We start from the raw sequence: 23,889 nt of genomic DNA, 5'->3' as shown, positions 1-23,889 counted from the left end.
TTCAGCTTCAGCTATGTAGTGCCTACACTTTGTTTCTCAAATAAAAGATTCTTTAAGGAAAACAATGCCCCAAAGTTCTTTTGAAGAGAGTCAGCTGTCGGAACCGTGACAGTGGGAAGTGTTAAGGAATTTATTGTGCAGGGTCTCCTCGTGCTACCAAAGAGTTGCACAGACAAGGAAGGGCACTGAGAGCAGTAAAAGTCACACACAGAAATACACTGAGTTCTAAAAGCAAAAAGTATTTTACTTTGAGGTGGTGTAAAAACAAAAATGCACAGTCAAAAATAAACAGTCCAAGTAGCAATCCAAAATACAAAGTCTTCTTACCGGTCCAGAGGTCAATACACAGTTCAGCTTACAACAGTAGTAAACCAACAGCAGAGCAAAAACAGTAACAGTAGAAAGCAGTGAATTCAGAGAGAGAGAGAAGCTACGTTCCTAGCTTCCTCTTATGGCCATGAGAACACTTACACACCCATTGGCCAATTAACAACTTAAAGACATAGCATTATGGTTAATATATTTTCAACCCAACATTGTAGGCTAACACCATATGCCTAACATTCTCCCCTTTGGGTAGAATAATATATAACTCTTACAATCTTATGCACATTCTTTCACAATTAGCATTGTGTTTCACAGCACTTTGTACCTTCGTAAAATGGTCTGCAATATTTACATCAGATGAACAATACTCTAGCTGTATTAATTTATCTTTGATACATTGTCTGACATTCAAATAACGAAGATCAGTATGTTTAGATCTTGTTCTTACTGCAGCATTATTAGCCATCTTTATCGCAGCTTGATTGTCCTCATACACAATAAATGGATCATTTACATTTAAACCCATATCTAACAATAATTGTTTGTACACTAGCAGTTCTGTACATAACACTGATAGACATGAAAATTCAGCCTCCATTGTAGACAAGCTTATGTGTTTCTGTCTAAGACTTCAACTCCCTGTTCATTGCAGCTTTCCATGATGCCTGTTCCTTTTCAGGATACATCCTGATCTCATCATAGTTAGAAGGTACTACACTAACTTGACATACTATACTTGCTTCATAGCGATCAGGTGGATGTCTGATGCGCGTTGAACGCCAAGGAATTACAGGGCTTTGAATTTCAGACTCCTTTCCTTCCTCTGATTCATCTATTATCTCCCCTATCTCCTCTTCATCTTTTATATTTACAGGAGATGCATTATCATTACTAGTTACGTTATCAGAGGAGTCCTCAAACACTAGAGGATCAGTATTAACAGTTACTTGCTCTAACCTATCCCAACCAACGTGCTCAAGGAACTTTGCACTAGCACTGTTATATACATTAGTTGTGCCTCGTTCCCAGAAACGATAGGATCTGTGGTTAGCTTCGTAACCTACGAAGTATAATTGCCTAGCCCTATGTTGGCCTTTACTCCTGAGTTGTGCAGGAATGTGGACCCAAGCTGGGGTGCCAAACGTGTGCAGGTAATCAAGGTTTGGTCTTCTACCATGCCATATTGTATATGGTATTTTACCAGTAGAAGTATTAACAACTATATTCAGAACATGGTTTGCACATTTTGCTGCCTCCCCCCACAGTCTATCTGTTAAGCCAGAATCTTTTAACATGGTTCTCATCATGGCTTGTAACGTTTGCCCACGTCTCTCAACAAATGCATTATGTTGAGGCCTATAAGGGGCTGAACGTTTATGCTCAATGCCAGCTGATTGTAGCATATCAACAAAGCGCTTGTTTGTAAATTCAGTACCATTATCAGTAATTATGCACTGTACCTTTCTCTTTGTTTTTCTCTCCACAAACCTCAGCCAGTTTGCAAATTGTTGGAAAGTATCTGCCTTTGACTTAAGCAGATAACAAAAACCATATCTAGAGTAGTGGTCCAATATACTTAAAATATAACATGACCCTCCTAAACTTTGTTTCATGGGTCCAATTAAATCAGCAAACACAACTTCCAAAGGTACAGTTGTTTTGAAGCTGTTTATCCTGTTTGCAGGAGTTGCCTTACTCTTTTCCTGATTACAGGCATTGCAATTCAAATACTTACTACATGGCTTCAGTTTAATTCCTTCTACTAACTCAACTGTTTTACGTAGTGAGTTAAAGTTTACATGCCCTAACCGCCTATGCAATAAATGTATACATTCATCATGTGGCTTCTTGTTCTCACATATCGAGTTAGCTTTAACTGTACTAACCTGGTTACTTGTGAGAACGAATAAACCATTTTTCAAATTTGCAGTTACACAGGTTCCATTCCTCTCAATAGTGCATTGCTCCCCTCTGAATGTTACCACAAACCCAACTTTAACCAATTCCCTTACAGATAACAGGTTGAATCTTAGTTTAGGTATATATAACATAGGTAACTGTTCATCAATGCATGGACAATAGGAATTACCTTCACCAGAGGCCTTCATCCTCCAACCATTGGCCAGTGAAACTTATTGGTTGCTGTTTTTCATATTAACAAACCTCTTTTTCACTTTAGTAATGCATTGTGAAGCCCCACTATCAACAACCCACAATTCATTATTTCTGGATGTTGATTCACCAGAAATAGCCAAACCAATGCCCTTCTTAGCCTTCCCACTGCTATTCACATTCTGTTTTTTACCCTTTCTACAGAATTTGGCTATATGCCCTATAGCCCCACAAGAATAACATTTCTTGACGTTGTAAACAGTGGTAAATGGCTGCTCCTCTCGTGGCTGTGTCTCTCTCAGCTGGTCTCTGTCACGCCTCCTTCTGGACTCTTCCAGCAGTCTCCCAGTAATGTTAGTCAATGTCAGTTCCTCTCTGGTCAGGACTTCCAAAGAAGAAACATACTCATCATAACTCTCATCCAAAGATGACAGAATAATGTAGACCTGATGCAACTCTGAAAAAATCAGCTCCTTTTCATGAAGCTCTTGAAAAGTTGCCTTCATGTAATTTAAATGGGTCAGCATATCTCCATTCTTCTGCAAACGAGCCCTAAACAGCTTACGTGTAAGGTGTATATGTGCACCCACACTGTCACGAACATAAAGCCTTCGCAAAACATCCCAACACCTAGCAGCAGACTCCTCACCACGAATATGGACAAGCTGCTGGTCATTCAGTGTTAGTCCAATAATGCAAAGAGCTTTCTCATTGCTTCGTTTAAAGTCGTCTAACTTCTTTGCATCCTCTTCATCATCTGGATCCCAAGCAGTAGTATCTGGTGGGTTATTTACAACAGCCCATAGTCCTTCCTTGCGCAAAAGCAAGCAGCATTTTGTGGACCAGGAAACATAGTTTGTCCCATCCAACCGGGTCATCCAGGAGATGCCTGACAACAGTTCCTGTGCCATTTTACACCAAATACAAACTCAGCTAGGAATACTGTGTGTACTTACTCTCAGTACAGGCCTGGGCCCATAACCAGTGTTAAGGAATTTATTGTGCAGGGTCTCCTCGTGCTACCAAAGAGTTGCACAGACAAGGAAGGGCACTGAGAGCAGTAAAAGTCACACACAGAAATACACTGAGTTCTAAAAGCAAAAAGTATTTTACTTTGAGGTGGTGTAAAAACAAAAATGCACAGTCAAAAATAAACAGTCCAAGTAGCAATCCAAAATACAAAGTCTTCTTACCGGTCCAGAGGTCAATACACAGTTCAGCTTACAACAGTAGTAAACCAACAGCAGAGCAAAAACAGTAACAGTAGAAAGCAGTGAATTCAGAGAGAGAGAGAAGCTACGTTCCTAGCTTCCTCTTATGGCCATGAGAACACTTACACACCCATTGGCCAATTAACAACTTAAAGACATAGCATTATGGTTAATATATTTTCAACCCAACATTGTAGGCTAACACCATATGCCTAACAGGAAGGTAACAGTGTTGGTGTCTAGTCATGCTGGCTATATGACCATGGAAATGTTTTCAGACAACAGTGGCTCCCTTGGCCAAGAAACGGAGTTGAGCACCACCCCATAGACCAGGGGTAGGCAACCTAAAACAGTCGAAAAGCCACTTGGACCCGTTTCCCACCGAAAAGAAAGCACTGGGAGCTGCAAAACCCTTTCGACATCTAAAATTAAGCTAGCACTGCATATGTTGTTTTTTTTACCTTTATGCTATGTAGAAAAAAACTAGAGTGTGCTGCATATATGAAATCAATGAACTACTGCAAAGAAAACAAATTTTTATTTCTGCATGCAACAAAAGCATTTTGAGCTCCAAAAAAAAAGAGACCCTGGGTCGAAGTTTACTTTCAAATAAAATACTCAAATGTCTATTCGAGTCCTTCTTGTATTTACAAAATAAAAAGCCAGTGCAAACTATAAAAACTACAAACAGAAAAATAGAAAAGAAAAAATTGCGGGAGGAGGGGGGAAAGAAAAAGACAGGAGAAAGAGGGGAAAAAACCTTTCTCCTTCATCCCAACAGGTAAAACAATTTTAGTAGCTTATCTACCATCTTTAAATACAGCATAATTATCCCCATACCTCACCTCTTAATTTAAAATAACATCAAAATATTTCATTAAACGTTCTTTACTAAAAGTCCAGTAAGGACAACCACATATATTCATATTTTTTTCTCTCTCTACCTCTCCCCCTCCCTCCCTCTCTCTACCTCTCTCTCCCTCCCTTCCTTTCTCCCTTTCTCTCCCTCCCTCTCTCTTTCTACCCTTGGTCTGCCAGTCCTCTTCCCTCACTCAGTGTGTTTGTGTGTTGTGTGTGAGTGAGTGAGTGAGAGAGAGACAGAGAGAGGCACTTGTGCTTCCCTTCTCTCTTTCTTTTTTCCTGCCCTTGGTCTGCCAGTCCTCTTCCCCCACTCAGTTTGTTTTTGTGTGTGCGTGTGTGTGTGTGTGTGAGAAAGAGGGGCACTTGCGCTTCCCTTCTCTCTCTCTCTCTCCCTCCCTCTCTCTCCCTCCCCCTCTCTCTTCCCCCCCTCTCCCTCTCTCCAGTCTTCTGCTCACCTGGCAAGCTGGCTTCATGCTGTTCTGGACAAGCTGACACACATTCTTATTGGGCTGGCTCTCCTGCCGTTGAGAGCTGCTGCTTTTTGCTGTTTCCTGTTTCCTTGGAGATGCAGCAAAGGCAGGAGCCCCTCCCAATAAGCTTGTCAGCTTCTCAGAGGACAACATGAGTTACACACACACACACACACACACACACACACACACACACACAGAGACACACACACAGACACACACACACACAGAGAGAGAGAGAGAGAGAGAGAGAGAGAGAGAGAGAAGAGGGAAGCGCAAGTGCCTCTATCTCTGTCTCTCTCTCTGCAAACTCGGAGCTGCAGGACCCGTGCCCTAGAGTCAGACATGATTGGACTATTTCAAGTCCGTGACCCTGTGACAACATTAAGAGTTCCTGCCATCTGTCCCTTGTTGAGTAAATGATTTTTATCTTTTTTATCTTGACCCGTACCAATCGGGCTTCAGGCCCGGTGAATGATCTCTGGCGGGCTCGGGACAGGGGATGCTCCTCTGTCCTAGTCCTATTAGACCTCTCAGTGGCTTTTGATACCATCAACCATGGTATCCTACTGCGGCGTCTCAGGGGGTTGGGAGTGGGAGTCAATGTTTTACAGGGGTTCTCCTATCTCCTGGGCCGCTCGCAGTCGGTGTTGACAGGAGGGCAGAGGTCCGCCCCGAGGTCTCTCGTTTGTGGAGTTCCTCAGGGGTCGGTCCTCTCTCCCCTCTATATGAAGCCGCTGGGCGAGCTTATTCGTGGTTTCGGGGTGGGGTATCATCAGTATGCTGATGATACCCAACTTTTTCTTTCCACCCTGAACCAACCCAGTGATGCCCTCGATGTGATGTCCCGTTGCCTGGAGGCGGTCCGGGTTTGGATGGGGAGAAATAGGCTTCGTCTCAATCCTGCCAAGACTGAGTGGCTGTACGTACCGGCATCTTGCAGCGGAAGGAGCTGATTTTTTCAGAGTTGCATCAGGTCTACATTATTCTGTCATCTTTGGATGAGAGTTATGATGGATATGTTTCTTCTTTGGAAGTCCTGACCAGAGAGGAACTGACATTGACTAACATTACTGGGAGACTGCTGGAAGAGTCCAGAAGAAGGCGTGACAGAGACCAGCTGAGAGAGACACAGCCACGAGAGGAGCAGCCATTTACCACTGTTTACAACGTCAAGAAATGTTATTCTTGTGGGGCTAGAGGGCATATAGCCAAATTCTGTAGAAAGGGTAAAAAACAGAATGTGAATAGCAGTGGGAAGGCTAAAAAGAGCATTGGTTTGGCTATTTCTGGTGAACCAACATCCAGAAATAATGAATTGTGGGTTGTTGATAGTGGGGCTTCACAATGCATTACTAAAGTGAAAAAGAGGTTTATTACTATGAAAAACAGCAACCAATATGTTTCACTAGCAAACGGTTGGAGGATGAAGGCCTCTGGTGAAGGTAATTCCTATTGTCCATGCATTAATGAACAGTTACCTATGTTATATACCTAAGCTAAGATTCAACCTGTTATCTGTAAGGGAATTGGTTAAGGTTGGGTTTGTGGTAACATTCAGAGGGGAGCAATGCACTATTGAGAGGAATGGAACCTGTGTAACTGCTAATTTGAAAAATGGTTTATTCGTTCTCACAAGTAACCAGGTTAGTACAGTTAAAGCTAACTCGATATGTGAGAACAAGAAGCCACATGATGAGTGTATACATTTATTGCATAGGCGGTTAGGGCATGTAAACTTTAACTCACTACGTAAAACAGTGGAATTAGTAGAGGGAGTTAAACTGAAGCCATGTAGTAAGTATTTGAATTGCAATGCCTGTAATCAGGAAAAGAGCAAGGCAACTCCTGCAAACAGGATAAACGGCTTCAAAACAACTGTACCTTTGGAAGTTGTGTTTGCTGATTTAATTGGACCCATGAAACCAAGTTTAGGAGGGTCATGCTATATGTTAAGTATATTGGACCACTACTCTAGATATGGTTTTTGTTATCTGCTTAAGTCAAAGGCAGATACTTTCCAACAATTTGCAAACTGGCTGAAGTTCGTGGAGAGAAAAACAAAGAGAAAGGTTCAGTGTATAATTACTGATAATGGTACTGAATTTACAAATAAGCGTTTTGTTGATATGCTACAATCAGCTGGCATTGAGCATAAACATTCAGCCCCTTATAGACCTCAACATAATGCTTTTGTTGAGAGACGTGGGCAAACGTTACAAGCCATGATGAGAACCATGTTAAAAGATTCTGGCTTAACAGATAGACTGTGGGGGGAGGCAGCAAAATGTGCAAACCATGTTATGAATTTAGTTGTTAATACTTCTACTGGTAAAATACCATATACAATATGGCATGGTAAAAAACCAAACCTTGATTACCTGCACACGTTTGGCACCCCAGCTTGGGTCCACATTCCTGCACAACTCAGGAGTAAAGGCCAACATAGGGCTAGGCAATTATACTTCGTAGGTTATGAAGCTAACCATAGATCCTATCGTTTCTGGGAACGAGGCACAACTAATGTATATAACAGTGCGAGTGCAAAATTCCTTGAGCACGTAGGTTGGGATAGGTTAGAGCTAGAAACTGTTAATACTGATCCTCTAGTGTTTGAGGACTCCTCTGATAACATAACTAGTAATAATAATACATCTCCTGTAAATATAAAAGATGAAGAGGAGATAGGGGAGATTAAAGATGAATCAGAGGAAGGAGAGAAGCCAGAAATTCAAAGCCCTGTAATTCCTTGGCGTTCAACGCGCATCAGACATCCACCTGATCGCTATGAAGCTAGTATATGTCAAGTTAATGTAGAGCCTTCTAACTATGATGAGATCAGGATGTATCCTGAAAAAGAACAAGCATCATGGAAAGCTGCAATGAACAGGGAGTTGAAGTCTTTGCAGAATCTTAAGGTTTATCAGAAAGCAAAACTGCCACCTGGTGAGCAAGCTATAGGTTGTAAATGGATATATAAAATAAAGAAAGGAGTAGATGGAACTATAACCCATAAGGCACGTTTGGTTGCACAAGGTTTTGCCCAAACTACTGAGGATTATGACGAAGTGTTTGCACCCAGTCTAAGGGCAACTACTTTAAGAGCAGCTTTAGTATGGGTGGCTAAAAACCAATATATGGTTAACCATGTAGATGTTGAAACTGCATATTTACATGCTCCATTGCAACATACTATTTATTTAAGAATACCACCAGGATTGACCAGTGATAGAGACCATGATTGTTGGGAGTTAAAGAAAAGCCTCTATGGATTGAAACAATCAGGCTATGAGTGGAACAAATGTATAGTAAATGAGTTAAGTGCAATAGGTTTTGTAGCCAGTAATGCTGATCCTTGTTTGTTTAGAAGGGAACACAACGGAGCATTATCTTTTATTTTATTATTCACAGATGATATTGCAATAATAACAAAAACTGAGTTAGAAGCACAAACTATCATTTCAAGATTGCAAAATAAATTCACAATTAGAAATCTTGGGAAAATAAGCCATTATTTGGGGTTAGATATTGTGAAAACAAATAGGGGTTTTAAGGTGTCGCAAGCCAGTAAAATATCTCAGTTATTAAAGAGATACAATATGGAAATGTGTAAACCAGCAAAAACTCCGATGGCTATGGATTTTAAGGACACTAATGTTGAGAGTCCTGTATTTGATAAGACTATGTACCAATCTTTGATAGGAAGTCTTATGTATCTGAGTAATTGGACTAGACCTGATATTTCTTACTGTGTAAACCAATTGGCTAGGTACAACAATGAACCAACTGTTAGACACTGGCAATCAGCTAAACGAGTATTAAGGTATTTGAAACAGACTATTCACTACTCGTTATATCTAGAGCCAAATCGTGAGTTAATCCTTACTGCATATGCAGATGCGAGTTTTGCCTCTGATACAAACACTCGTAAATCTACCTCAGGGTTGGCTATAATGTTGGGTGATTCTTTGATTGGATGGAAGTCCATTAGGCAAAAACACATAAGCTTGTCTACAATGGAGGCTGAATTTTCATGTCTATCAGTGTTATGTACAGAACTGCTAGTGTACAAACAACTATTGTTAGATATGGGTTTAAATGTAAATGATCCATTTATTGTATATGAGGACAATCAAGCTGCAATAAAGATGGCTAATAATGCTGCAGTAAGAACAAGATCTAAACATACTGATCTTCGTTATTTGAATGTCAGACAATGTATCAAAGATAAATTAATACAGCTAGAGTACAGTATTGTTCATCTGATGTAAATATTGCAAACCATTTTACGAAGGTACAAAGTGCTGTGAAACACAATGCTAATTGTGAAAGAATGTGCATAAGATTGTAAGAGTTATATATTATTCTACCCAAAGGGGAGAATGTTAGGCATATGGTGTTAGCCTACAATGTTGGGTTGAAAATATATTAACCATAATGCTATGTCTTTAAGAAGTTAATTGGCCAATGGGTGTGTAAGTGTTCTCATGGCCATAAGAGGAAGCTAGGAACGTAGCTTCTTTCTCTCTCTGAATTCACTGATCTCTACTATTACTGTTTTTGCTCTGCTGTTGGTTTACTACTGTTGTAAACCTGAACTGTGTATTGACCTCTGGATCGGTAAGAAGACTTTGTATTTTGGATTGCTACTTGGACTGTTTATTTTTGACTGTGCATTTTTGTTCTTACACCACCTCAAAAGTAAACTACTTTTTGTTTTTAGAACTCAGTGTATTTCTGTGTGTGATTTTTACTGCTCTCAGTGCCCTTCCTTGTCTGTGCAACTCTTTGGTAGCACAAGGAGACCTCTGCACAATAAATTCCTTAACACTGGTACATAGTCTTATCAAATACAGGACTCTCAACATTAGTGTCCTTAAAATCCATAGCCATCGGAGTTTTAGCTGGTTTACACATTTCCATATTGTATCTCTTTAATAACTGAGATATTTTACTGGCTTGTGACACCTTAAAACCCCTATTTGTTTTCACAATATCTAACCCCAAATAGTGGCTTATTTCTCCAAGATTTCTAATTGTGAATTTAGTTTGCAATCTTGAAATGATAGTTTGTGCTTCTAACTCATTTTTTGTTATTATTGCAATATCATCTGTGAATAATAAGATAAAAGATAATGCTCCGTTGTGTTCTCTTCTAAACAAACAAGGATCAGCATTACTGGCTACAAAACCTAATGCACTTAACTCATTAACTATACATTTATTCCACTCATAGCCTGATTGTTTCAATCCATAGAGGCTTTTCTTTAATTCCCAACAATCATGGTCTCTATCACTGGTCAATCCTGGTGGTATTCTTAAATAAATAGTATGTTGCAATGGAGCATGTAGATATGCAGTTTCAACATCTACATGATTAACCATATATTGGTTTTTAGCCGCCCATACTAAAGCTGCTCTTAAAGTAGTTGCCCTTAGACTGGGTGCAAACACCTCGTCATAATCCTCAGTAGTTTGGGCAAAACCTTGTGCAACCAAACGTGCCTTATGGGTTACAGTTCCGTCTACACCCTTCTTTATTTTATATATCCATTTACAACCTATAGCTTGCTCACCAGGTGGCAGTTTTGCTTTCTGATAAACCTTAAGATTCTGCAAAGACTTCAACTCCCTGTTCATTGCAGCTTTCCATGATGCCTGTTCCTTTTCAGGATACATCCTGATCTCATCATAGTTAAAAGGCTCTACACTAACTTGACATACTATACTAGCTTCATAGCGATCAGGTGGATGTCTGATACGCATTGAACGCCAAGGAATTACAGGGCTTTGAATTTCTGACTCCTTTCCTTCCTCTGATTTCTCTTTTATCTCCCCTATCTCCTCTTCATCTTTCATATTTACAGGAGATGTATTATCATTACTAGTTACGTTATCAGAGGAGTCCTCAAACACTAGAGGATCAGTATTAACAGTTTCTTGCTCTAACCTATCCCAACCAACGTGCTCAAGGAATTTTGCACTCGCACTGTTATATACATTAGTTGTGCCTCGTTCCCAGAAACGATATGATCTATGGTTAGCTTCATAACCTACAAAGTATAATTGCCTAGCCCTATGTTGGCCTTTACTCCTGAGTTGTGCAGGAATGTGGACCCAAGCTGGGGTGCCAAACGTGTGCAGGTAATCAAGGTTTGGTTTTTTACCATGCCATATAGTATATGGTATTTTACCAGTAGAAGTATTAACAACTATATTCAGAACATGGTTTGCACATTTTGCTGCCTCCCCCCACAGTCTATCTGTTAAGCCTGAATCTCTTAACATGGTTCTCATCATGGCTTGTAACGTTTGCCCACGTCTCTCAACAAAAGCATTATGTTGAGGCCTATAAGGGGCTGAATGTTTATGCTCAATGCCAGCTGATTCTAGCATATCAACAAAACGCTTATTTGTAAATTCAGTACCATTATCAGTAATTATGCACTGAACCTTTCTCTTTGTTTTTCTCTCCACGAACTTCAGCCAGTTTGCAAATTGTTGGAAAGTATCTGCCTTTGACTTAAGCAGATAACAAAAACCATATCTAGAGTAGTGGTCCAATATACTTAAAACATAACATGACCCTCCTAAACTTGGTTTCATGGGTCCAATTAAATCAGCAAACACAACTTCCAAAGGAACAGTTGTTTTGAAGCCGTTTAACCTGTTTACAGGAGTTGCCTTACTCTTTTCCTGATTACAGGCATTGCAATTTAAATACTTACTACATGGCTTCAGTTTAAGTCCGTCTACTAATTCAACTGTTTTACGTAGTGAGTTAAAGTTTACATGCCCTAACCGCCTATGCAATAAATGTATACACTCATCATGTGGCTTCTTGTTCTCACATATCGAGTTAGCTTTAACTGTACTAACCTGGTTACTTGTGAGAACGAATAAACCATTTTTCAAATTTGCAGTTACACAGGTTCCATTCCTCTCAATAGTGCATTGCTCCCCTCTGAATGTTACCACAAACCCAACCTTAACCAATTCCCTTACAGATAACAAGTTGAATCTTAGTTTAGGTATATATAACATAGGTAACTGTTCATCAATGCATGGACAATAGGAATTACCTTCACCAGAGGCCTTCATCCTCCAACCATTGGCCAGTGAAACATATTGGTTGCTGTTTTTCATATTAACAAACCTCTCTTTCACTTTAGTAATGCATTGTGAAGCCCCACTATCAACAACCCACAATTCATTATTTCTGGATGTTGATTCACCAGAAATAGCCAAACCAATGCCCTTCTTAGCCTTCCCACTGCTATTCACATTCTGTTTTTTACCCTTTCTACAGAATTTGGCTATATGCCCTCTAGCCCCACAAGAAAAACATTTCTTGACATTGTAAGCAGTGGAGAATGGCTGCTCCTCTTGTGGCTGTGTCTCTCTCAGCTGGTCTCTGTCACGCCTCCTTCTGGACTCTTCCAGCAGTCTCCCAGTAATGTTAGTCAATGTCAGTTCCTCTCTGGTCAGGACTTCCAAAGAAGAAACATATCCATCATAACTCTCATCCAAAGATGACAGAATAATGTAGACCTGATGCAACTCTGAAAAAATCAGCTCCTTTTCATGAAGCTCTTGAAAAATTGCTTTCATGTAATTTAAATGGGTCAGCATATCTCCATTCTTCTGCAGACGAGCCCTAAACAGCTTACGTGTAAGGTGTATATGTGCACCCACACTGTCTCGAACATAAAGCCTTCGCAAAACATCCCAACACCTAGCAGCAGACTCCTCACCACGAATATGGACAAGCTGCTGGTCATTCAGTGTTAGTCCAATAATGCAAAGAGCTTTCTCATTGCTTCGTTTAAAGTTGTCTAACTTCTTTGCATCCTCTTCGTCATCTGGATCCCAAGCAGTAGTATCTGGTGGGTTATTTACAACAGCCCATAGTCCTTCCTTGCGCAAAAGCAAGCAGCATTTTGTGGACCAGGAAACATAGTTTGTCCCATCCAACCGGGTTATCCAGGAGATGCCTGACAACAGTTCCTGTGCCATTTTACACCAAATACAAACTCAGCTAGAAAAACTGTGTGTACTTACTCCCAGTACAGGCCTGGGCCCATAACCAGTGTTAAGGCATTTATTGTGCAGAGGTCTCCTTGTGCTACCAAAGAGTTGCATAGACAAGGAAGGATACTGAGAGTAGTAAAAGTCACACACAGAAATACACTGAGTTCTAAAAGCAAAAAGTATTTTACTTTGAGGTGGTGTAAAAACAAAAATGCACAGTCAAAAATAAACAGTCCAAGTCATACACAATAGCAACAGTCCAAGGAGTAATCCAAACTACAAAGTCTTCTTACCGGTCCAGAGGTCAATACACAGTTCAGGTTTACAACAGTAGTAAACCAACAGCAGAGCAAAAACAGTAATAGTAGAGATCAGTGAATTCAGAGAGAGAGAGAAGCTACGTTCCTAGCTTCCTCTTATGGCCATGAGAACACTTACACACCCATTGGCCAATTAACTTCTTAAAGACATAGCATTATGGTTAATATATTTTCAACCCAACATTGTAGGCTAACACCATATGCCTAACAAGTTTGTTCCATCATTAAGGATGGGGGGGTGAGGTGTTACCCCCCGTTGATAGGGCTCGCAACTTGGGCATCCTCCTGGACTCACGGCTCAGCTTTGAAGATCATATAGGAGCCGTGACCAGGGGGGGCTTTTGCCCAGGTTCGCCTGGTGCGCCTATTTGGACCGAGATGCCCTACGCACAGTCACCCATGCACTCGTGACCTCCCGGTTAGACTACTGCAACGCTCTCTACATGGGGTTGCCCTTGAGGTCCACTCGTAGGCTGAACTCCCATCACAACAGCTGCGCGAGTTGTGATGGGAGTTCCCCGATACTCCCGTGTAACACCTCTTCTCCGCGAGCTGCATTGGCTTCCGGTTGCCTTCCGAGTGAGATTCAAGGTGCCAAATTTAAATGTCATATTGCCCTATGGTGAATTGTTTTACCCAATTGAAGAGAAACAGGCATGAGGGTTTTAGTATTATACAGATAAACTAATTATTGTTTTTTTTTTGGGGGGGGAAATATCACCTTAGATGTTTAAATAAAGTTCCTAGAAATTATTAAGGTATCAGATTTGGCCCTCAATGTTTTTTGCACATATAGATCCAATTAAATTAAGAAGATTCACAATCTAATTTATTTATTGTGTCCTGTGCATATGGATTTTTTTTTAATCCCATTTATATCCCGCCCTTCTCCGAAGACTCCAGGCGGCTTACAATCTAAGCACAAATCAATGTGCTTAGCAATAGCCTTCATTCTATGTATATGCCTGCTTATTAGGGCTTTTGGGGGGGCCCCAAGCGGCATTTTTACAAAGTCAGCTTATTGCTCCCAACAATCTGGGTCCTCATTTTACCTACCTCGGAAGGATGGAAGGCTGAGTCAACCTTGAGCCTGGTGGGATGCGAACCTGCACTAATTGCAGGCAGCTGGTGTTACTTAAGGAGGCATTAGCCCACTGCTCCACCAAGGCTACTGATTGCTTTGAAGGAAAATTTCTAACTTATATTTAGTAGGCAATTTTAAGACAATTGTATAGAAGTATTGAGAGATCAGATTGTCTATAGTTGTAGATTGTGGATTAGTACAAATTTGATCAATAATCTAGCTCAAATGTAAAGAAAAGCTAGTAGTGTTTGTCATACATGGGAAAAGCGCTAATGATTAGGAAGTTACAACATCATAGAGGAGATCCAAAAACAATAGTAAATTACTGCCTCAAGGAAGATATTTTACCTGGGGGAATGTTGTTTGTAGTGCAGGTGACGTTGATACGGTATATGCAAGTGGAGGGGGGGAGCTGATGTTCTTCTATAAATAGTCCTAGAAGATGAGTTGCTATGGAGACTGATCTGAATCAGATTACCTAAGGTTCCTATTACCCAGCTTTATATGTATGACATATAATTGTAATTGAATGACTAGTAGGCTATTTGTTGACTGATCATATATTTATATTAATCATATATTAATCATATATTTTTTTCTCTAGAAAACTGTGCTCTCTATGAAAACATTAGTCAAATTCATCTGTAAGCATGGCTGTGGAGGAATGCAGGAGTGCACAGTGTTACACTGTGGGGTCATTTTAAAATGTATTAAAAATTGGGGCTGACACTCTCAGGAACGTACATACATACATAACATGCTATAAAGGCAGGGCAAGATATTTTAGAAGACATTGATGATGATGAGACATCTATGCTTTTTTTTAAATCTCCAAAACTTGGTATTTTGTACAATGAGCCCTCAACTTACAATCACAATTGAGCTCAAAATTTCTGTTGCTAAGTGAAACAGTTGTTAAGTAGGTTTTGCCCCATTTTATTACCTTTCTTGCCACAATTGTTAGGTGAATCGCTGTAGTTGTTAAGTTAGTCACATGGTTGTTAATTGAATCTAGCTTCTTCGTTGACTTTGCTTGTCAAAAGGCTGCAAAAGGGGATCACGTGACTTCGGGACACTGCAACCGTCATAAATATGAATCAGTTGGGAAGCATCTGAATTTTAATCACGTGATCATGGGGATGCTGCAATGGTTGTAAGTGTGAAAAATGGTCCTAAGTCATTTTCTTCAGTGCTGTTGTTAACTTCAAATGGTTACTAAACAACCTGTTGTAAGTCGAGGACTACCTGTAGTTCATTTACATAGCTTCAACTTGTTTTAGATGTAATGGAGAGTGGCAATATTCAGTATCAAAAGCAGCATTCACAATTATATACCTGTAAAAAGCTAAGGGCCTAACATTAACATAGAATTTTTAAGGTACACAAGGAGAATTTTTCTCAATGTTTGTAGTTTGAATCTGGAGCTATAAGTTATATGACAAATAATAAATGTTTTTATTAATTAATGAAGGACAGTTTTCATGTGGAATAGTTGTAAAATAGAATGAATCAGGTAATGAACTTTAATGTAAAATAATATCTTCCTAGTGAAAGATGTATTGTTTGTCTCTGGTTTAGAAGGAGAACTTTTATTACTGAAGTATTTAATAACAAAAATGGACATATAATTATCCCAAAGGTGCTTTTTCACGAGGCAACTGGACTTTCTTGGGTTTTTTTGAAGACATTTCGCTTCTCATCCAAGAAGCTTCTTCAGCTCTACTGGATGGCGGGGAATGGAGGGATTTATACTCCTTGCATTTTTTTAGAGCAGAGGTCCCCAACCTTTTTGGCACCAGGGACCGGTTTCATGGAAGACAGTTTTTCCATGGACCGGGGGTGGGATGGCTTGGAGGGGTTGGGGGGGGGGTGTCAGGATGATTCAAGTGCATTACATTTATTGAAAATTTTCTAAATAAATAAATGAACAAATAAATAATGCACTTATTTCTATTATTAGATTGTAATAGATTAGATCAGTGACTTTCTGTTTCTTTTTTTATTGAAAAGTTTTATAAGAAGTTACAATATTATCCCCTTCCCAACTCCCCCAACCCCCCCTCCCCCACTAGTGACTTTCTGTTTCTAAGAATGTGGGAAGGAAGAGATAGTGCTAAACTCAGCCTTCCAGTAAAGCCCACAATGTTGAGATGTTGAGGAAGTGCTGAGAACACACACACACACACACACACACACACACACACACGGGGGGACACACACAAAACCACGAAAAACAGGCAGGATGTTGCCAAAACACGAGGCACCTGGAGCATCTAAACAAAAGCAAAAAACTCCTCTGGAAGTGCAACAGAGCCCAGCGGTCTTAGAAAAGGTGCAGACGAGAGAGAGGATCCCTTGGAGATGCAGGGCTTAAGGTGAAAGGTAGCTTCTCCCTTCCCCTATTTGCACCCTGACAAAAAGACACCTTCACACACACACAAACCCTGGGAGGATCACCCTCCAATGAAGCTTTGGGGAAGCTCCCAGTTTCAAGCTGGACTGGTGCGCGCTTGTCTTGCAAACTTGGAGAGTTGCACGAAGGGCGCGCAAGCTCAGTTGGGGGGACGGGAGGGGGAGAGGAGGAAAGTGAGGAAGAAGAGGAGGTGGAAGAAGAAGTAGCAGGAGGAGATGTAGCCAGTTGCAAGTGCAGCTACCAGAGGACCTTTGCACTGAGCAGACAATTTCTGCACAGCCACTCTCCCGCCCCTGCCCAGACACCTGCATTCTCTCCTCGTGCCTGGAGGTGGAAGACATGCCTTCAGCGCACCTCCAGCTGTTCGGCCCGGTTCCTAACTGGCCATGGACTGGTACCAGTCCATACACCAAGGGTAGGGGAACTCTGTTTTAGAGCGTCGTTGAGGCCACCTGGAGGTTTATCTGTGTCGCGGTCACCTGTGTAGTGCAAATGGGTATGGAGCCTTCTTGGAGCTGCTGAAAGGACTGTGTTGTAGACTGGAGAGAGATGATATTGCCTCCCTCCCCCTCTGTTGAGAGAGGTCTCTTCAATTTTGACATAGATGGTCTCTTTGACTCCTCTTTCAAACCAGTGATCCTCTGTCCAAAATGTTTCCAAAAGAATTCAATTTAAAGTAATTGTTAGAGGGCCACAAATTATTGCCAGTACCTTTTCCTCCTAGAGAAATCCATAGCAATATCCATTTTCCCTTCTTTAAGAATAGTTTGATAACTCATAATAATGAAAACAATCAACATTAAACAAAATAAAATTGAAAAGCCAGCCTTGTCCTGGAGCAGTTTTTACCTTGCAATTATCCAGGGGATTAATACCGTTTCAAGGTGTTTTAAACTAAAAAGTGTATTAGATGTGTGTACTTAATTCTGAAGTATTTATGCATTCTTTTTTCTTCTTTACTTCCTCTTTTAGTTCTTAACTAATAAAATATTACCTAATATTAGGGTAAGGAAGTAGACTTTTGAGTAATATGATTAAATATTTTGCTGTTTGATTATAATACAATTTTCCATGCCTCCCTCCTGTTTTTTCATTTTTCCTTTAAAATTATTATCAATATTTTGAGGTTTTATTATAGTAATACTTTTATGTCTCTGTATTTTTCTATTATAATAATTTAGCATTATAATATTTTAAAAACTTTGAAAATTACGAGCACAAAAATACTAAGCATTAAAACATAATGCTTACAATTTTAACAAGTTATAAAAACAACTATAGCTAAATTTTGTAATGCAATGAAGTAAGCAAACTTAAGTATATGTTACTATTGAACAGTCAAATTGGCTACATTTTATTTAAGAATATAAACATGATTAATATTATTGAATTCCATCTGTTCCAGTTTTTAGCTGTGTCCTAGTAGATATTTTCAGAAACTTTTGTGAATGTAGTACTCTTATCTTATGTCAGAAATTCACAATTTTCTAGGTTGCTTGCTAGATACAAAATATATACTGCTCAAAAAAATAAAGGGAACACAAGATAAGACATCCTGCTATTACATACAGTACATTGTGTTGTTTAAGTGTTCCCTTTATTTTTTTGAGCAGTATATATTGTCATGAATGTTTACTGTAAGAGACATTTCAGCCCTGTCTTTACTTCTGGTGGATAGGAAATTTAAATTTAAATTTAAAATGCAAAGGCAGAACTAGAGAAAGAAACATCTTTGAACAGAGTAGAAATAGTCCTCAACTTATGACCATAACTGAGCTTGCGATTTTGGTAGTAAATGATCACAATCGTAAAGCAGGTCACCACATGACGACTCCCAATTTTATGATCTTTTTTGTGACGGTTGATAATCAAAATGCAGTGATCGCAAAGCTAACCCATTCGCTATGGGGTGTTTTTTTTCTGGAAACTGGAAGGAAACATTGGTTTCCAGCAAAAATGAACACATGTGGTCATAGGATGTTGCAAGGAACCATAAACGTGAACTGGTTGTTGAGTGCCCAACAAGGGCCACAGGATTGTTGTGATGGGAGGCACGGACGTTTAGACTTTGAATCTGCATGTTACGGCCTTTTTTGGGGGGGGGGGGTTTGTCATTGTAACTTTGAATAGTTGTTAAGTGGTTGGTTGTAAGGACTACTTGTATTAAGGATTTAGAAATGCTTATTGGATAATGTGCTCCTGAACATGAGCAGAAAGCTGAAATAATTCCTTTTTCATTTAACTAAACATAAGCTAGCTGAGATGCAGACACATAGGTCAAACCTCTTTGCCATTTGCTATAGAAGACAAAATGGGCAAAGAAATGAGGAAATCTCCAATGCCAAATTTAGGAAAAGCATGTGATTGCTAGTTATAATTCTGATTAATTTTGGACTTTTCAGAAATTTGGGGAATATGCAGGTAATTGAAAAGAGGAAACTTCTGTTTTCAATCTTGGAGGTAGTTTTCCTTGTTATATTTACCAGATAGACATAAAAGAGGTGAAACTCTGAACAGTGTTTGGCATAGGTTGATGTTTGTAATATCTATCACAAATTGCTCAGATTGTTTACTTATTATCAAGTCATTACTGTTGATGAATGCAAATCTAATCTTGAATGGAATATTTCTTTCTTATAGGTTCATGTCGCAATTTCCAGAGGCATTCTCTTTAGCGCATGTACTGGATATTAGATGGACCAATGACAAAGGAATTCATTGAGATGACATAGTCTAGGAAGCGAGACCATGGTGCAAAAGAAGAAGAGCTGTCCTCGCTTACTTGATTACCTTGTGATTATTGGAGCCAGGTATAGTAAACCGCTAGATGTGTTTGCTTAGAATAAATATACACATATTATCACAATGGTCTGATAAAGGGGTATAGAAAGTAGTAAATAGCTGCTGCCATTAATCACCAGCCCAAAGCAAGGTGAGAGGGGGAACATTTATGTTCACTAGTGATGGCACAGTGATTAGAATGCAGTACCGCAGACTAATTCTGGCCACTGTCAGCAGTTTGATTCTCACTGATTCAAGGTTGACTCAGCCTTCCATCCTTCTAAGATCGGTAAAATGAGGACCCAGATAGTTGGGGCAATTTGCTGACTCTGTAAACCACTTAGGGCTGTAAAGCACTATGGAGCGGTATATAAGTTTAAGTGCTATTGCTAGTGAGTATCTCTATAAAGTATCCAAAATAATGGGTGGCTCCTACAGTATCATAAATGCAAAACCACAGTGAATAATGAAGAGTGCCTGATGGAGGTGTCCCAGGTCTCTGTTTATTCATTTATTTCTTAGATTTTTATCCTGCCTTTATTACTTTATAAGTAACTCAAGGTGGCAAACATACATATTCTTTCCTCCTCCTTTCCCCACAACAGCAATCCTGTAGGTGGGGGTGATCTGAGAGTGAGTGACTGGCCCAAAGTCAACCAGCTGGCTTTTCTGCCTACAGCAGGACTGCCTCCCACATATGTTTGCAAGCTTTGGATATTGCTTGACATCACAAGACTTGGTATGAACGCTAGTATGCCAAGATCTCTGCATTTCTTCTAATGAAAACATTAAAAATAATCTCAAAAAACTTCATTATAAACAACCTGTCGATGATGTAATATTGACTTTGAACTTCTTGGTCCATTTGATTACTAACAAGTAACCAATGCAATGTATACTTTGGAATAAGAATTAAATAAAATTATCTAAGAAAGGGACAAGATGCATGTGAAATATTTCTGAGTTACTGTGGAGTCTATGATTGCAAGCAAGGTACAGAAGAAAAGGTAGTGCCAAGTGCGTATATCTCCTTTTAATACCCACATTGGCAATGATAGCAGTGTGCAATAGCATATTGTCCAACTGCTGTGACATTTACTTTCTCTACCTCCCTTATAGGAAAACAATATTGAATCTGTTTCTCCATCTTATGATGGTGGAGAGAAGGTAGTTAAGTGGGTGTTTTGGGGAGGAAAAATGTTGGAGGGTAAGATCACCCACATCCCATCTGTTCCTCTTTCATTGCTGGTGGCAGCCTCCAACAGTTTCTTTTCACTAAAAAAACAAGCAGAGTAAGGAATTTACATCGTTTTATAACATGTGGCTTGCTCCTTTCACTCAATATTTACTTTTTAGCAGGATTTTTGTAATTGGTGATATTACTTGCTGTAATTTATATATTTATTTATTTGATCCATTGTCAATTCCAGCTGTCTCTGGACAGCTTATAATATAAACCATGATAAACATTCTCCCCAAAACCAAGATGTAATTTAGCAATTCTGTACAGCATTACAAAGAGTAACAAAAACACAACCGACAAGGGGCCCCCATCCATCTCAACCCAAGGCATGGGGGAACTAGTGGGACTATAAGGTTTTACAGAAAGCCAATGAGATGCATTAAGCTTAAATTGTAATTTTAATTAGTTGTTCAGTTACTAGTTGAAGTTTATAATTTATATGGGTAGTAATTTAAATATTTTCTCAAGCAATTACTGTGGTATAGTTAAAAGCTTATGTTGTGAGCTTTGGTCTCTTTGATTTTGATTTGAATTTCAGTTTATCTATTGATTCACTTAACTGATTAATGCATCATTCTCTTTTACTGAAACCTATCCTTTGCCACCCTGACTTTCTTACGTGGAAGTAAAAATAATGATTATCTTCTTACAATTGAATTGCATATATAAAATCAGTTTATCACACTATCAAGGTAGTCTCACTATTGCCTCTTTTTCCTTGGCAAAAAAATAGATCCATTTTGTTACTAACCATAAATTTCTTGTTTTAAGCATCTAATTTTCCATTTAGGCTCTGCAGTCAGTTTTTTTTTAATCCCATTTATATCCCGCCCTTCTCCGAAGACTCAGGGCGGCTTACAATCTAAAGCACAAATTAATGTGCTTAGCAGTTATGCAGTTATTATAACTGCATCATTTTTTTAGTCATTATGGCGTGATAAGTATATCAGTCATAAGAGTACATTTTCGCTATTCTGTCCAAACCTGTCAGGATTCATAAGCTCTCTTTGACATATTGCTGGTCAGGAAGGTTAGTCATTTCTCTTCCTTCTGCAACCCCAGGATAGAATCCAACCTACAACCTCTGTTTGCAGGGGGAAAAAAGTTCCATGGTATTTGTGGTGTTTCCATTGGGAAGATGTGCATCAGTGTGGCATTTCTACCTTAGTAATATATATTTCAGTATTTTTATATTTGTATTCCTGTAGGCAACCAAGCAGTGATAGTGTGGCACAGACACCTGAACTACTGCGCCGTTACCCCCTGGAAGACCACACTGACTTCCCATTGCCTCCAGATGTAGTCTTTTTCTGCCAACCAGAAGGATGCTTAAGCGTGCGGCAGAAGCGGATGAGCTTGAGAGATGATACTTCCTTTGTCTTCACGCTCACAGATAAAGATACAGGCATCACCCGCTATGGGATATGCGTTAACTTCTATCGGTCCTTCCAGAAGCGTATTTCCAAGGAGAAGGGTGAAGGCAGCGGTGGACATCGTATCCGAGATGGACCGAAGGCATCCAAATCTGGGGATGCTTCTACTGTGCAAGAAGAAAGAGCTAATGAAAGTTTAGAGAGCAGTGTCTCTCTGCAGCCACAGAGCACAGAGTCAGTGCCTGATACAAACCGATCACCTCGGAGTAAATCATCAGCAAAAGTCACTCATCGTTCTCGTAACAGTACCCTGACCTCACTCTGCATTATTAGCCACTATCCCTTTTTTTCTACCTTCCGTGAATGTCTGTACACTCTGAAGAAGCTGGTGGATTGCTGCAGTGAGAGGCTCTTAGGCAAGAAGCTGGCAATCCCTCGAGGAGTGCAGAGGTATAGATGGAGTGGTTTTGTTTTTCTTTCCTTGATTCCAAATCTAAATGATACAAATCTGCTTCGTATAACCGGCCATTCCTAACGAAATAAGAATGACTTAGATTCCCTGTTCTTTTCATGTGAGAATGTGTAGGATGCATGAAGATCACAGAATCTGTGGAGGGAGTTTGTTGGTATAGTTGTAAAACATTTTTATACCATAAACTGTCACTTGTTTTCTAAATACACAATTTCTGTTGCTTAAATAGTATGCCAAAATTAAAATCTTGATTTTTTTTTTGCTTTCTTTTTTCTTCTTTTTTGGGTTGAAGTTGTAAATTAAAATTAATTGTTAATTGTTAATTAAATTAATTATTAAATTAATAATTTAAAAGCCTGATAATATAAGAAAAGGTAAATTAGGTAAACAATTTACATGTAAGAACAAAAAAAATTGTTTTACATGCCTACTTGTTTTACATGCCTGTTTTCTCCTTTCATTACATTTTTCTCTTCTCTTGGCTAATTCATAACCTCAAAACTTTCCACAAGATTCTTTTTTAAAAAAATTTTTTTTATTGATTTTCTAATATTACATTTATATCTTTGAAAAGTAACATGGCGGCTGAGTTACAATAATTCAATTACATACAGATATCATTAGAACAAATCTATTACAGTAAATATTTCCTCTGTTTTCCCTTTAATATGTACTGTCTCATATTTAAATTTATTTATTAAATTTATTTAAATTTAATACGCTTCTTATTCTATCAAACGAAAAATAACTTTCTTATATTTACCAATAGTTTTTAGTTTATATAAGTTGCTTTAACATTCAGTCTATTAGACAATCAATAACCTAGTGAATTTTTCCCAATTTTAATTTTCCATTGATATTTAAATTAAATGTTTAATATTTATCATTTCCAAGTTTTAAATGACCCCAATTCCTTTTGTCATAATTCCTCACAACATCTGGTATATCTATTTAAGTTCTCACCATCTACATCAACAAATTAATAATACAATATAACATTCTTATTTTCTAATAATTTCCAAATATCTTAAATTTAGTAACCAAAATTTCTTTTATTTCAATGTTTAATACTTCCTCTCTCTTCCTCTTTGTACCTACTATCTCATATTTAAGCTAATAATTTTCATTCTTACCGCTACATCAAGACATATTTATTACATTCATCAATAGGTTTTTAGCCTATATATATAT

General features: G+C 39.0%; 1 protein-coding gene across 7 annotated transcripts in view; it reads left to right on the top strand.

Moving 5' to 3' along the window:
• MADD (MAP kinase activating death domain) overlaps positions 1-23,889 on the top strand; it is a 127,510-nt gene that overhangs the window by 14,637 nt on the left and 88,984 nt on the right. For all 7 annotated transcript variants that reach the window (XM_081313512.1, XM_081313513.1, XM_081313510.1 and 4 more), the window contains 2 exons: positions 19,470-19,639; positions 22,062-22,676. In XM_081313512.1, coding sequence (XP_081169638.1) covers positions 19,578-19,639; positions 22,062-22,676 — 677 coding nt within the window. In that variant the 5' untranslated portion in view covers positions 19,470-19,577. The remainder of the gene's footprint in view (positions 1-19,469; positions 19,640-22,061; positions 22,677-23,889) is intronic.

The sequence above is a fragment of the Vipera berus genome (assembly GCF_964194415.1).
Source record: "Vipera berus genome assembly, chromosome: 1".
NCBI lineage: Eukaryota > Metazoa > Chordata > Lepidosauria > Squamata > Viperidae > Vipera > Vipera berus.
Note: the sequence above shows the minus strand (reverse complement) of the source record. Positions and strands in the feature narration are given on the sequence as shown.